The 14,587-nt window shown below is 35.6% G+C and overlaps 1 protein-coding gene across 1 annotated transcript in view; it reads left to right on the top strand.

Moving 5' to 3' along the window:
* LOC135681796 (phospholipid-transporting ATPase ABCA3) overlaps window positions 1-14,587 on the top strand; it is a 42,529-nt gene that overhangs the window by 15,836 nt on the left and 12,106 nt on the right. Inside the window, exons 14-34 of the mRNA XM_065196412.2 lie at window positions 423-524; window positions 669-759; window positions 1,194-1,384; window positions 2,126-2,244; window positions 2,479-2,625; window positions 3,531-3,620; window positions 4,000-4,184; window positions 4,572-4,677; window positions 4,901-4,953; window positions 5,235-5,521; window positions 5,831-6,022; window positions 6,835-6,923; window positions 7,467-7,668; window positions 8,632-8,757; window positions 8,976-9,092; window positions 9,993-10,166; window positions 10,600-10,710; window positions 11,563-11,663; window positions 12,678-12,743; window positions 13,397-13,529; window positions 14,302-14,364. Of these exons, the coding sequence (XP_065052484.2) occupies window positions 423-524; window positions 669-759; window positions 1,194-1,384; window positions 2,126-2,244; window positions 2,479-2,625; window positions 3,531-3,620; window positions 4,000-4,184; window positions 4,572-4,677; window positions 4,901-4,953; window positions 5,235-5,521; window positions 5,831-6,022; window positions 6,835-6,923; window positions 7,467-7,668; window positions 8,632-8,757; window positions 8,976-9,092; window positions 9,993-10,166; window positions 10,600-10,710; window positions 11,563-11,663; window positions 12,678-12,743; window positions 13,397-13,529; window positions 14,302-14,364 (2,745 nt within the window). The remainder of the gene's footprint in view (window positions 1-422; window positions 525-668; window positions 760-1,193; window positions 1,385-2,125; window positions 2,245-2,478; window positions 2,626-3,530; window positions 3,621-3,999; window positions 4,185-4,571; window positions 4,678-4,900; window positions 4,954-5,234; window positions 5,522-5,830; window positions 6,023-6,834; window positions 6,924-7,466; window positions 7,669-8,631; window positions 8,758-8,975; window positions 9,093-9,992; window positions 10,167-10,599; window positions 10,711-11,562; window positions 11,664-12,677; window positions 12,744-13,396; window positions 13,530-14,301; window positions 14,365-14,587) is intronic.

Below are 14,587 nucleotides of genomic sequence, written 5' to 3'. Positions count from 1 at the left end.
ATCAAAATACGATTTACAACAGAATTCAGTTACATAAAAACGGTTTTCAACTACTCTAAAGTCTTAAGTAAATGAGACATTTTAATAACTACTTTACCTTATTCCAGCCTTGTTGCCCCACCAATGGAGTTATTTAACTAAGATTTAAAATTTTCTTTGCAATAACTTACAACGTTGCTTTTGAATCTGAATTTCTCGATCCCCGCGTTTATTAAAAGGCCATGTTTTTAAAGTTTTAGACTTGGCAAGGCCCCTCCACCGCCAAAATTTCGAATGGTTCTCTGAGCAGCCCGACGTGCATATCGCTTTCTGAAGTAATTTTTTGCCCTAATTTTTTGTCTTGATCAATGTTTTCATTGTATAAATTTAAGCATCGTTTATTGACTGTTTTCCTACTCCAATTTTCCTTTTTTTCTAACAAGAATTTGGAGATGATGGTAAAGGAAACCAATCCAGATGTTGAAAAAGAATCGAAAGATTGTAAAGTAGGAATTGACATAAGAAACTTGACTAAGGTTTTCAAGGTATGTAATGTCAAGAAACGTTAGTTCCTTTTGTTACAGAGTATTATTGCAACCGTCAAAGTCACCCTCCCCCCAAACTGTTGAAGCTGTTGACTGTTCTACTGGTTATTCATCCCCCTCTAACATTGCATTTCTTTTATTTAGGGAGCGACTGGGAAGAAAGTGGCGGTAAATGGCTTGAATTTGAGAATTTATAAAGGACAGATCACCGCCTTACTTGGTCACAATGGCGCAGGTTATTTATTTTTCCGATACTTAATCTTCAGTCATAAATAATAATACGGGAAATGTTATCATGTGCAAACGACAAACTTTGCATCTGTTTTTCACTTATCAGGGTCAATACCTTAGTGGATATCAGGATAGATTTTTTCGAAGATTCATTTTTGTATGAAGAGTAAGATTATGACGTAAAAATGGAGATTCTTTTGTTAAGGTAAAGATTTAAGTTGCCCAATCCTAACTATTCAATTTCATTATGGTGAATTTTTATTTACAGTAGGTCCTTGCAATCTCAGGCTCCGACTAGTGTAACTTCGTATACGTTCCTTCGAGTTACATCCAAACTAATGGTTTTACATTGTGTCTAAATACCCCAAGCTTTCTATTTAACTTCGTTGTTTATCTTTTAGTATTATTCATTTTTTCATCTTTTTATCGTCGGGGTAGGGAAAACGACAACTATGTCGATCCTTACTGGTCTGTTTACGCCAACAAGTGGAGGTGCAATGATTGCAGGGAAGGATATCAACACACAAATGGATGAAATAAGAGAAAGCCTTGGTTTATGCCCCCAGCATAATGTTTTATTTGATCGACTGACCGTACAAGAACATCTAGAGTTCTTCATTGCTTTGAAGGTATATAATTGCACGTTGTAGGAAAAATGGCTAATAAATCCATTAATTCATTAAGTTGCAAGAGCTTTGTTTATTTATACATTTCCATTGCTTGTTAGGCCTTATTATTTTCCTTTAGCTCTTTTCCCATTTGAAAATACAATTAAATTGTTCAACCTGTCGTTTCAATACACCAATACGACTTATGGTCACCTTTTGTAAATCTCCAAATCTAATTATACGACTTTTTCAAGCTCAGATTTGGTTTTATCACAATAATTTTAGGCCGGATACAATTTTTCATATTGTTTGTGTTCGTATTTCAAATTTTATGGAGAAATGAAGTTTGAAAACTTTTAAGGGATCTAACCGCAAAAATCATTCCGGGTGAAACTTTACCCCCTAGTCGCCAATCACGGTAAAATCCCTTATAAAATTTTTTATCTTTATGTCGTCTTTAAATCAATATCGTGAGCAATACTACAATGAAAACTTAAAAGAAGACTAAAATCATTGCTCTCAATCCGAATCTGAGGTAGAAAATGTTGTACAAAAGAATTTAAAATTTTTTTCAAAATGATTCCGTAAGTCAAATTGGTGTATTGCTTTTTAATTGTACTACCGGATTCAAACTTCAGGGAAATCTTTAGCAAGAAAGCTGTTAATCTGAAAAGTTACGAGGTGTTTTATAAAATTTGATCATTTGAATTCACTGGTCCAAGTCTGTTTATGACATTAATTAATTTTTTGTGTACTTTCAAGGGTACGCCATCAAAGACTGCAAAATTGAAAATTGATGAAATGCTCAATGATATAAAGTTAGCAGACAAGAAAAATGCCCGTTCGATGACTTTGTCTGGAGGAATGAAGAGAAAATTATGGTAACATTTTTGACAAAGCATTTGCCTCAGTTGACGCCCTCTCTTGTAATAGCAAAGCAACTTCATAAATGCAAACAATTTGCAATTTTTTCTTCACATTACGTTCGTTACATTCGATTCGTCTTAGCGCAAAAATTAATTTTATTGTAATTTTACCAACATAGTTTCCTGTGTTCGTTCTCAGCCTAATGCTATCTAGTTTTGAGCGCGATAAAAAAATGCATTTCGTTCTAGCTGTGCTATTGCTTTGATTGGCGATCCAGATGTTGTTTTCCTTGATGAGCCTACAAGTGGTATGGATGCATATGCACGCAGAGCCACGTGGGATCTTCTTGAGAAGTATGCAAGCAACAAGACCATTGTACTCACGACGCATTTCATGTACGTCTTTTTAAAAATTCACTCTTTAATGCATTTGATTGACGTAATGTTGACAATGAATTGCCAGCATCGAGGTTGCATAATCGTATCAGTTCAATGGCAGGATCGTATCATTTGTGTCTAGTTTGTAGATTTGTCTGATTCGTTTTACAAACTTTCAATGACGCTGTAATGTATTTCTTCAATGAGATGCTACCTCTATCAAGACTTTGGTTATATGACGTATCCGACCCCATGTTAAAAGGCATGATGTCTTACGGCGAATGTATGCAAGTCTTTCGAAATTAAACTAGATTGAACCTTTCATACATGTTTGTATTAAACCAGGTATCGCAAAGACATCTTTGCCTTATGTGTTGCAAAAGCTGTGCCAATACCTGAGACCTCCAAACGGTGCTGCTGCTGGAAAGTCAAACTTTTATGGCCTACAGAATTTATGGAAGTTGGCTATCTTTGAGGGAGATTAAGGAAAGAGTGAACTCCGCCTCATAGTATACAACATTTCTTTGCCCTTATGATGGTGTTTCTTTGTGCAATTGGATGTTGCATAACAAGTCTGTCGCCCATCACTAGGCTTCAATGAGAATATAACGACAGGTCTTACCGCTATCAATCCAAGTATTAGGATTCAAAGGAATAGCCTCATCCTATTTATAGATGCAGGTGACATTAGCTGTGTCTATCCTGTTTATTTGGGATTCAATTTCCCTGGCCGGAATGGCAGACAGCCAAGGGAGACGTGGCGGCAGCATGGCATCACCTCTTTATGCACAAACGCTGGTGATATATGCTTACCTGTCACTGTGCTTTACTCGTCTCAAATGTAACAAAATATGAATGGTTTAGTTAGAGGACCCACTTCAAACCTTTTATCGATATTCTTGTTTTCTTTTCGTTTAAAACAGGGACGAGGCTGACTACCTTGGAGACAGAATTGCTATAATGGCGGACGGAGAGCTGCGTTGTTGTGGTAGTTCACTTTACTTAAAGAAAAAGTGAGTGCAGTTTCAACTTACAATTGCGTTTCAGAAGTAATGGTTTTAACAGTCTAATCAGTAAAAAGATTTCTCTTTAGACTTCTTAAGGGTGAGAAGATTTGCTTATAAGGTGGTATATTTTCCAAATCGTTATAATTTTTAATCTTTAACATAACATGAATTCATTTTTTGATTAAAGAATATACCAACAGGGTAGAAGTTGATTTTTATGGGGAGAGCTAAAGGATAATATTTTCCTACCAGAATTTGTACAATCTATTTCCTGCATCCTTATCCTTCCACTTGTCCCTGTTTTTGAGACAGATTTCGGTCAAAGACTATTGAAAATCGCGTATTACTTTTTAATCCCAATATTCGTTTTGTTACATTTTCGTAGATATGGCGTTGGATACCACTTGACGTTGGTGAAGAATAGTGATTTTAATGAAATAGACACTGATAAAATAATTGTAGACGCTGTTCCTACAGCAAAAATGGCAAGTAATGGCCAATCAGAAATCAGCTATCTCTTAGAACACGAGCATTCGAAGAAATTCAGAGATTTGTTTGAAAAACTCGAGGGTATGCTTCTATATCGAATTGATTTTTCCTTCAACTTTTCAGTGGAAATGATGAATTTTTTATATAGTGTCAGATGTCTTGCAGTTGTATTGATGAATATTTTGATCATCATATCGATCATCTTATTTTTATCATTAACGACTTCATTAAGGCACGAGTAAAGACGTTTAACAAAGAAGCAAATGATTTTTTCATGTTAAAAGAAGCAAAAAAAGGAGCAAATGTATTGTCTTTGTGTTCTATCAGATAACTTTATTTTGCAACTCTTTCTTGGTACTAATTTTCACTGAATAAATGAAAGAAAGTATAGCAGAAAAAGGATACATTTAAAATTACATTTTAGCTAAATATTTAACCCTTTTTTGTAAATATTTTCGCACACCTTAGGGAAAAAGGAAGAACTTGGTTTGCGAAGTTTCGGAATTTCTGTCACAACAATGGAGGAAGTGTTCTTAAAAGTTGGAGAAGGAAGTGATAAGGCTTTTCCAGATGGGTAAAATCCTCACTTTTTTGTGCATTGTATACACGAGAGCGTTGTGTGCTAACAAGCAATACTGTGAATCAAATACAATTGAAAATTATCGTATGAAAAACTTCTTTGCTTGGTTTTCAAAAGTATGGTTAACAAAATTTCATGCTTTCAGGCAAAATTGATTTTTATCGCAATATGTCATGGGTTGTTTATTTATATATGAAATAGCATGTTATTTATTTAGTGTTGTTCCAAGATCAGATGAGACCACTATGAAAGGGATTTGCAGCGATCAAGGTCAGTGTGCCATTTGATGCAAGTAACTTAGAGATAAAAGCCATATTTTGTGAGAGATAAATTAGCGGTAGATCGTTTTGCCTCTTGTCTCTGTTCTAGTCTTATGTTTATTAAATTTCGGATTTCCCACGTACCATTCAGCTTGACCTTGAGAATCGATGTATGGTGAAAGAAAATATGATTATAGTGTAACTTTTCTTCATAATATGCATAAGTTATGATTATTTTCATGGGAATCTAGATTCGTTTTTATTTCCAAGTATTATTTTCTTCAATTTCAGAGAAACTGACAGGGATTGCACTCAGCCTTGCACAGTTCCGTGCCATGGTTACAAAAAGATTCTTGAATTCGAAGCGCGAAAAGAAAGCATTTGTAACCCAGCTGTTGTTACCTCTTGTTATGATTATCGGTGGTTTGTCTCTAAATCTAGTGACGTCATCGACAGCAGACCAACCACCTCTTGTTCTCGATTTGTCCATGCTGAGTGATCCAGGACAGACTACGCATGCCTATATCGCCAATTATAAGGAATGGAACCAATCAGATACTTGGCAAACCTGGCAAAATGTAGGAGACTTTTCTTTAAAAGTTACATTTGCTAATATTATATAAACTCTACAGACCCACCATTTTGAAGTACTATTTTCAATGGAAGTGAGCCTTTTTAAGTATATTCCTTTTCTCATCTTGTATGTGAAATCCCCCTATTTGGCCTAAGAAAATTCCATCAGCGGCTTTTCCTTAGTTGTGCCTTTTTTATTGACTATCTTCCGTATCAATTATATGGTTAGCCAAATCAAACATTCTTTGCAAAGTAGTGGACTTGCCATTCCTTCAACTTGAAGAAGCGTATATGTACAATTTTTGTTGCTTTAGATCATCGGAAATTACTTCAGAAGTGTGAGAGTGTCACAGCAAGATATCACCAACGACTCCTTAAAAATACGAACATTGAATACAAATAACAGTGTCACTTACAAAGGGAAAACATACCAGCTAGAGGACACAGACAAAACAGCCTGCTGCAAATATGGAGACCTTGTGCTCAATGCAAAGTGTAAAAAAGCTGTGAGTCTTTCAATTTTCTAAGTAAAATTAGTCATTATGAAACAGAACGCTATAAGGAGTTTAGGTTGGTTGAAATGTAGAATGAAACAGAGCGCGAGATGGAGATATGGTTTCTTCACAATCTTCTTTATCATTCAGGGATTGAAAATGTTTTGATTTTTTGGAACGAAAGTTACTCGATTGTAGATAATTTGTTTTGTTATAACATGTGTTATAGCGACCTAAGCAGCTTTGTGACATAATCGTCATAGCGACTCAACCAATGCGGGACAACAGTCGCTTCGCCAATATGTCTTATCCATAGTGACTTATCATTTAACAAAAATGACGTAAGGGCCTAACCATAACTGCTTGATTGGAGACAAATTCTTTTGTCGATATACGACATGAAGTAAACCAATCAAAAAGAAACTTTTTCGTTAAGTCATATTGGCTATATCTTTCAGGGTTATGTCTTCAAAAGTTTTTTCACTTCAAGGTTGGAATCGTTTGTTGCTTAAATGGTCGGTTTGTTACGCCCCGGTTGCTTTTGGAATGAAATGAAAAGAACAAACTATTTACAAAGTGGTTTTTTGTCGCATATCCTACCGAAACTCTACTATTTTCGATAGCTACAGGGCTCCATCATATTTTAATGTAAACACTGTCTTTAAAATGCTCTCAACTTTACAGTTTATGAGTTTAAATTTATTAAAATAATCATGGATGGATATATGATGATTTAAGAGTAGAGAAATGTAGATCTGCTATTTACTATGTTTACCGTAATCGTTAATTTGTTCAAACGATAATAACTTTATTTTACTACGCAGGTTGATTCCAAAGAGAGTTACGTATCTCTGTGTGGCAAGAATGATAAAGGTTTTGGCTACTCGTCGTGCAAAGATTGTATCAATGGAATGTAATCATACTTTTTTTAGTTTTAATTATACTTTTTATTAGTATTTTATTCAAATAAAGCAGTTTATGGTCTACAAAGGTTCAAACCTTTACAAACAAATGTAAAAGCTTTTGGCACATACTGAAGCAATATTTAAAATGGAAATGGTGGACAGATGCCAAAATGATTTAAAGGAAAGACGTATCATGAGATTAATATCCAGTATATTCTGTAAAAACACCCTTTAATCAAGAAGTAGAAATCGTTTTGGCGCCTTTATCATTTGTTTTCTGTTCTTTTATATGAAGGTTTTTTCTTATTATGGAAGGAAAGAAAGTTTTTGAGTGAACTTATAATTGAATTATTTACTAGTTGCAGCGTATTTCAGTTCCTTTTCAATACAGATGTTTCAAATTTCAGATTTTTCAGATTTCATCAATTTTTGGTAACTTCTTTAATTCTTTTCTGGTCTGTAAAGGCCATATCGAGATTCATTTGATCAGGGGTCCTACTTAGCGTGGCAGATCATTGTATATTGACTAATCCTGTTTCTGTTTATTTTAGCCAATCCCCTTACTCGTGCCCAGTTTCTGTTATTAGCACAGACTTAGCAAATCCAACCACATTCTACACTGAATATGTTTTGGAAAAGAGCAACTCGAAGAGATTTTTCAGGAAGTATGTTGCTGGGATAACTTTCAAGAATAAAACCTGGAAAAGACAATCAAACAGAGATTTCGAAATGAATGTGTGGTATAGTAACCAGGTACGTACCGTATTACCCTTTTATAGGCGCACCTCAATTAAAGGCGCATGCGCTCATAAGTGAATCTTTATCTTACCGATTTTGCGAGAAAAATGTAGAAATAAGAAACAGCCACATGGCTATCTATTTTCTCTCTGACAACGTTCAAATGCGTCCTAGATTACTTTTCTTGCACTATCCATTTCTTTAAATTGTCCTTTGAATATGAACTGACCTGATGACGAGGACAACTATTTAAATGAATAACATCTGAATGAAGAACTGATGATCATTGATAAAGATTCGGATCCCGAGAACAATTGTTACAATTTCCAATTTTTTCTGTTGAAACATTACTCGTGCACATTTATTTTCAAAAAATTTCTTTTTTTATAGGCACATCCACTTGTATCTGAATAAATTTTTGTATCCTGTAAGAAACGACAAGTCGTGAATTTCCGTTTATAAGCGCATGCGCTTTTAAGCGGGGTGATAGGGTATTAGTTTGAATGCACTTTGGCTGCAATATCTTTGATGTTTGAGGCTTGGCATTTTTCTTTCAAGAGCGTGTCTTTTTATGCCTAATTTTTATGGTGTCTGAAGGTATAACTTGAACGAGCACAAAAACCAGCATTCTTGTTTAAATTTTTCTTTAAGGAGGCCTCCGCATCTGCAATGTGCCTTGAAAGATGTTATATCTGAGTTCCGATTCTAAGAGATGCCGTAATTTTTAGCATTTTTCTTTGAAAAAGGCAAAGTCGATTTTGTGAAGTTCTATGTTTCCTTATAAAGTTTAATTAATGTTTTCATGCTATGTTATAAATTGGACACGCAGGTAAAGTGAAAGTATCCGTTGCTGGTGCTTCCCTAACTGCCATAGATTTTGTCATTGAACCATACGACCTCAATAGAATCATTTTAAGCTGATGCCTTCATAGATGTTAGTATATAACTATTGTTGGCTTAATGACATTTTGATTGTAGGCTCTGCATACGCTGCCATCAGTTTTCAATGCCGCCAGTAATATCGTTCTAAGATACCTCAAGGGTGATGAGAGCTACGGCATTGAAGTAACCAATCATCCTTTGCCACTGAGTAATAAAGAAAAGGTATGGTATCTTTTTCGAATCAGACTTTCTTCAATTCTGATTGTGAAGCCACTGATCTTGTTATAATCTCTGACAGCAAACCTTGTTTTCATTTTTGTTTCAATAAAACTGCGTTTTCGTCACAAAACTAGCTTTTTTATTTAATTTTTGTAAACGCCAACTTAACAAATGTAGGTGTGCATAATACTGTATTTCAATATTTTTGTTTTGGTTTATAGCAAAGACAAAGCGCTTTCTCAGGGGGAAACATCATCTTGACAATATTTGTAACCTTGGCGGCTACTTTTGTTGCTGCTAGCTTCATCGTTTTCATTGTCTCCGAGAAAAAATCAAAGGTATATTCTTTTTTTCTGAATTGATTCGTTTTTTTTATCAACACTAGACAAATTTCTCTTACATCTACCCATTAAGCAGGTTATCTTAATGTCTCTAAAGACATGTAAAATGCAATTGTTCCTTCTACACCCCCTCCTTCCCCGTCCTAATTTTGTAGATCATGATGTAAACACGTACGACCTTGCAAAGGGGGTTATCTGTGTTGCGGTGGGGGGAGAAGTTAATAGTCAGCATTGGTAAGAAAGGATAGCTTAAGCTAGACCTGGTTTTTCCAACATTTAAAATAAGATGTTTAATTTTTCGCAAATTAACATGGTCGTGCTTTTTATCTTTTATCTAAAAGGGTGCATATCCAAAGACGTGTTTCAACTTGACCAGCTATTGTCAAAAGACTTAGTAACCTTACTTCTGAGCATGTTCACAATTAAATTGCCTCTTTCCCTACCTTCGCCGATTCTCTTCTTTGTTGGTTTGCTTTCACCGAGGTCGCACAAGAATATGTATCAATTAGAAACCGGCTGTCGTCTTTAACGCGATTTTATTCTTAGCCTTTAAACCTAGTCTTCGCTTGCAACTAATTTAACTGTGCAATATTGGCTTGAAAATCATAATCATTCGCACATCTATTGTGAAATAATAATGGTTTCTAAGTAGCTGCGTCTTGTTAGATGACGACGCCATGAAAAACTTTAAAACGCCTATCAACTGCGCTAGGGCTTTTCCCCCTATATGCTGTCTTTACGATGACTGTATGGGCTTAACAGAAGGGTTCTGTCGATTCGTGACTGTTTAATTTCATTTTTCTTTGAATGGAAATCAAATTTATTCTAGTAAATGAAAACCACACTGTCATGATGCGTTCAGGGCCAATTCATTCTTTGTAATTTTTTCCTTTCAAGGCAAAGCACATTCAGTTTGTAAGCGGTGTCAATGGGTGTATCTACTGGGTGTCTTGTTTCTGCTGGGACTTCATCAATTATTTGCTGCCAGCTGTCGCAATGGCCATCTGCTTTGCCGCTTTTCAGAATACTTTCGTCAAAGGCAATGACCTCTATGCCCTCTGCTTAATTATAGTGAGTTTTTATACTTTATCCATGTCAATTACCCTTTCTCTATGCATATCCTTTTCTGTGAAAATTTGTTGCTGAGCAAATTTAAATATAGTGCATCTTTGTTAATTTTTCATAGATGTATAGTTTCATGTTCATTCTTTATTCAGGGTTGGACAATTCGGTCTCCCGCGCACCCGGGATTACCGGGTTTTACCTGCGGCAGACCGCTTATCGGTAACTGCCGGACCACCAAGATGTCAATGAAATTGTCCGGCCCTATTGCCGGTGTTCCCAGAGACCACAGAGAGCCCATTATACTGGAATTGTCCACCCCTGGTCATTGCAGTTTGTTTTACTGTGCTTCTACAATAACAAGATATTTTAAGCTTGTTTATATTGACTTACTATATTTGTTAATTTGTGACTTAATTGCCAATTGTTTCTTTTTTTAAAGTTCATGCACGGCCTTGCCGCTCTCCCGTTTACATACTTGGTGTCTTTTATCTTCAAAAGTCCCTTCGTTGCATATGCGGTAATGTCCATTATCGGCTTTGGAATCTGTGTGGTGAGTATTTCTATTCAGTTATTTTACATCATTATTCTGCTCATTTTTTATCTCTGTTTGTGTTTGTTTCTAACTAGCATCTGAAGGTAGTTTTTAGGGCACTGAGAAGCCATACTTGCTATATGCTTATCGAGCAGTATATCTCGATGTGACCACACCTTAAGCTGGCCCCCTCCCTCTAAGTGAATGTTTGATAAAGGTCAAAGGCTTCAACCCCAGACTCTTCAATGACCATTTGTCTGCAATTACGTTTTTATATCATCTTTGTAAAATCCGCGAAATAGAACATTTTTATTGCAACATGTTATTACCCTTTTAGACAGTCGCTACCACAACAAAACTTGGTATAATCGTATTCTTTAACCTCGTTTTCCTGTTGCTAAATATATTCTGTAAATATAATCAGTAGCCCACATTTAGTCAGGTCCACGATGATGCTAACAACGTAATGAGATTACTAATAATGTAATGGGATAAATGTTTTGCAGGAAGAAACTTACGCGAATCGAGCAAAGCGTGAATTTTTTCGCAAGAATAAACTTTCACGTTTTAGTAAAAATGAATTCGAATTAGAATTCGTTCAAAACAGCCATTCACCATCAAAGTTTCCAAGGGAGTCAATAGTTAATATCTCTGGACATTGCGAGAATAAACTTCGTGAATTTCGCATTTAAAAAACGCGAAAATTGCAAAGCTCCTTCCCCTAAAGTACCGTAATGCTTACAAATTTTTTTTCAATACCACGATCATCTGGCTGCTAGCACCGGAAATGAGACTTTGATTAGCAGTTTCATTCTGTCCTTGGCTTTTTACTTTTTCAGTGATGAATAAGGTTGCTATTTTAATTTCTAGGCAATGACTTTTGCCGTCTTCATCTGTCGTTTTGAAGGCAGTTCCTGCACAAGTGCTGCTCCAGTAATGCATAAATTGTTTCTGCTAATACCGATGTACGGGTACGTGTGACTTTGAAAATTTTGAAAGTGTCAAAGTTCTGCTAAACATTGGCAACTCATTTAGGATTAAGGGAATTATTTTTTATGTCGTTTTTAAAAAGCACTTTGAAACCTGTGCGATGCTTCCAAGAAGCGTTTATTTAAGTCAAATACAGGGACGTTGCAATCAAAATTGTAGAGACACTGATTGGAAGTCCACATTGTCTCAAAAAAGGGGTTCAGACAGAAAAAGGGCACTTATAAGAAAAGAGGCATTTGTCCACAGGTCTGGGGCACATGCCCTGGTGCCCTTACCGTTCCAACAAAAATGCATGCTCAACACCACTGTTACAATGCATGCTCTAACACCACAACAATGTTCTCTTATATTTGCAAGTATTAGAGTTCAAGAAGAAAACAAGACGAAATTTCTATTTTCTTACCATTCGATGAAATGACAAAACACGACCTTCATTAAATGTGTCAAGACGTGACCATTATATCATGATAGCTTTGTTTAGTATCAAAAATGTTTAAATCAGAAACGACCCTTCATTTAGCTCACCTACCATTCTCATATACCAAATTGTTTTGGCTTTAATTATTTGCTCGGGTGTATTTACTCTTCAGTAATAATATAGTCTCGTCAAGATGTCAAGGTGTGTTTGATATGAACCAATCACCTTCCCACCTTTCATCTTTTATTTTTTGGTAATTGACTCCTTTTTGGTAATTGCTGGGTATCAGATGTACTGTAACGAGACCATCATTGTACGTGCGTAGAAATTCACGAGAGATGACAATTTACCTTAAACTGTGCTAGAAGAATCATTTTTGAACCTATGAAGGTCTTTTGGCTTAGTCTGATTGCGTAGTCTGATTGCTTATGAACGCCATTTTCAGTCAACTGCCTGGGTCCTATATGCTGCTAAAGCACTCCTATGAAATATTTCTGGGCACAAACGTCCATTGACGATAGCTCGGGTCATCGTGGTTAGTTCATTTCTGAATCTGTTATTTTGATTATTTTTACAGTCTTTCAAGCAGTGTCCTTGACATCAGCAATAATGCAAACAACAGGGAGCTCTGCTCAAAAAGCATGTAAGTCATAGAATCAACTTGTCTTGCTTTTTATCACTTGCTTAGTTTTTGTACTTCTCATATATTTTTTACCTTACTTAAGGTGTTGATAATATCAAGATATCTTCACAATCTTCTCAAAAGCATATTTGCAAAACGTAAAAATTTAAATGGTGATCATTCCTCTCATCTAATGTTTAAGTCATCTATCTTTGGGCGATCGAAGTTTTTAAAAGGAATGCATATAAAATATTTTCAATTTATAGTAAAACAACGCATGAATAAAGGGACAAAACACCATTGATTATTTTGTCAAAAGAATTGATTTGGTATCTTCGCAGACAAGTTTTAGGATAATTTTGATCGCATCATTTGTTGTCCTTCATGTGTCCACATCACTCTCGATTAAACGGAAAGCTAAGAATGGTTTAAACGGAAAGCCAATCCGTAAAGCTTTCGATATGGATCAAAAAGTGATCTGTAGCGGTTTAAACGGAGCCTTAGTCTGCTTAGCAATTCTTAATTCAGTTATATGATATCCAATCTTTGTTAGTTTTAACGGCCACTATCTAGGTACGTAGGTTGAAAAGGCTGCTACGAACTGCTCTTTGCTTCAATGAATTTGTTATATGTGTTTGTGGAAGCTGACAGTGATCTGTGTCTCTATCCTGCAGGGCTGCGTGTAAAAGGCAAGGGACCATGTGGCAAAGCAGTTCCTTCTCGACTGAGTATCCAGGTGTTGGCTGGACGTACCTGTACTTCTTTTTCGAATGTTTCCTCTACTTGGCCTTGGTTATATTAATCGAGGTAGCTTTTTCTTTCGATTTGCCGAAATTCCTTACAAAATTGATTGGAACACCTAGCTTTGCTTTGTTATATATTTTCAGTCCTTTTCCCTAATGTTACAATTTATTCCCCCCTCCCCCCTTCCCACATTCCTTTGTTAAAAGATTTGGAAAATCCCATACAAGACACACGAATAAACGTACTTTCTAATCTCCTACGTCGTTTCATAGTGAACCAGCATTGTTCCAAGGGAGAGAACTATTTGCAACGTAATTTTGCCCTTGACAAATTACGTCATTGTTCCAATAAAAGTCTTTTCGCAGGGATTGATTTTGATAATTTTAGTAACACAACTGAGCAGCCATGTTTGTTATATCTGGGCATAGTTACGTAGAAATACATCTAAAAATGCACTTGGCATTTAGATAGGTCTTGCATGGCAAAAAAGATACTCTCAACAGACCATGTTAGTATGACATACGAAAGTGTCATTAAACCGTGAAATATGCCAAAATATGATACAATTATGAGTAAAACCGAAAATTCTTTCTCAAAGATAGCCGATATATTCAGATATATTTTTGCTGTCAAGCCGAGTCGAGAACATGAATACTCGCATTTAAAGATATTCTCAGAAACAAATTAATCCGTTTGTTGCAAATTTACCCAAGCCAACACCAGCGGGATCTACAGTTTGAAGAATCCGAAATTTTAATCCAATGTAATTATTAAAATGTTTCATGCAGTTCAAGGTTTGTTTATCTTCTAAAGAGCGTACGTCTTTTCATTTTAGGAAAACTTCTTTGTAAAACGTCGACCAAAAGCTCCTCCTCCGCGTTTAATGAATCAGTATGAGGTACTTTTAAGTTTCTCTGTTGTGACAAATTCTCACTTTTACAATGTATTAGACTCAAGGTGCCATGTAAATACTGTTGCTGAAAATCTGGATAGATAATATAATTGTATCATAAAGGTATTGGCATATTTGCAAAAACCGATTCTATATAAAGCTCACAAAAGTAAGTTGGATTTCCCATTTTTAGCGTATGACAAACCTAACATGCTTGATAAAATTGTTA

The sequence above is a fragment of the Rhopilema esculentum genome, chromosome 12, assembly GCF_057945365.1.
Source record: "Rhopilema esculentum isolate cy_ngs chromosome 12, ASM5794536v1, whole genome shotgun sequence".
In the NCBI taxonomy this organism is placed as follows: domain Eukaryota; kingdom Metazoa; phylum Cnidaria; class Scyphozoa; order Rhizostomeae; family Rhizostomatidae; genus Rhopilema; species Rhopilema esculentum.
The sequence above is the reverse complement of the archived record's forward strand: the minus strand, read 5'-3'. Positions and strand labels throughout refer to the sequence as shown.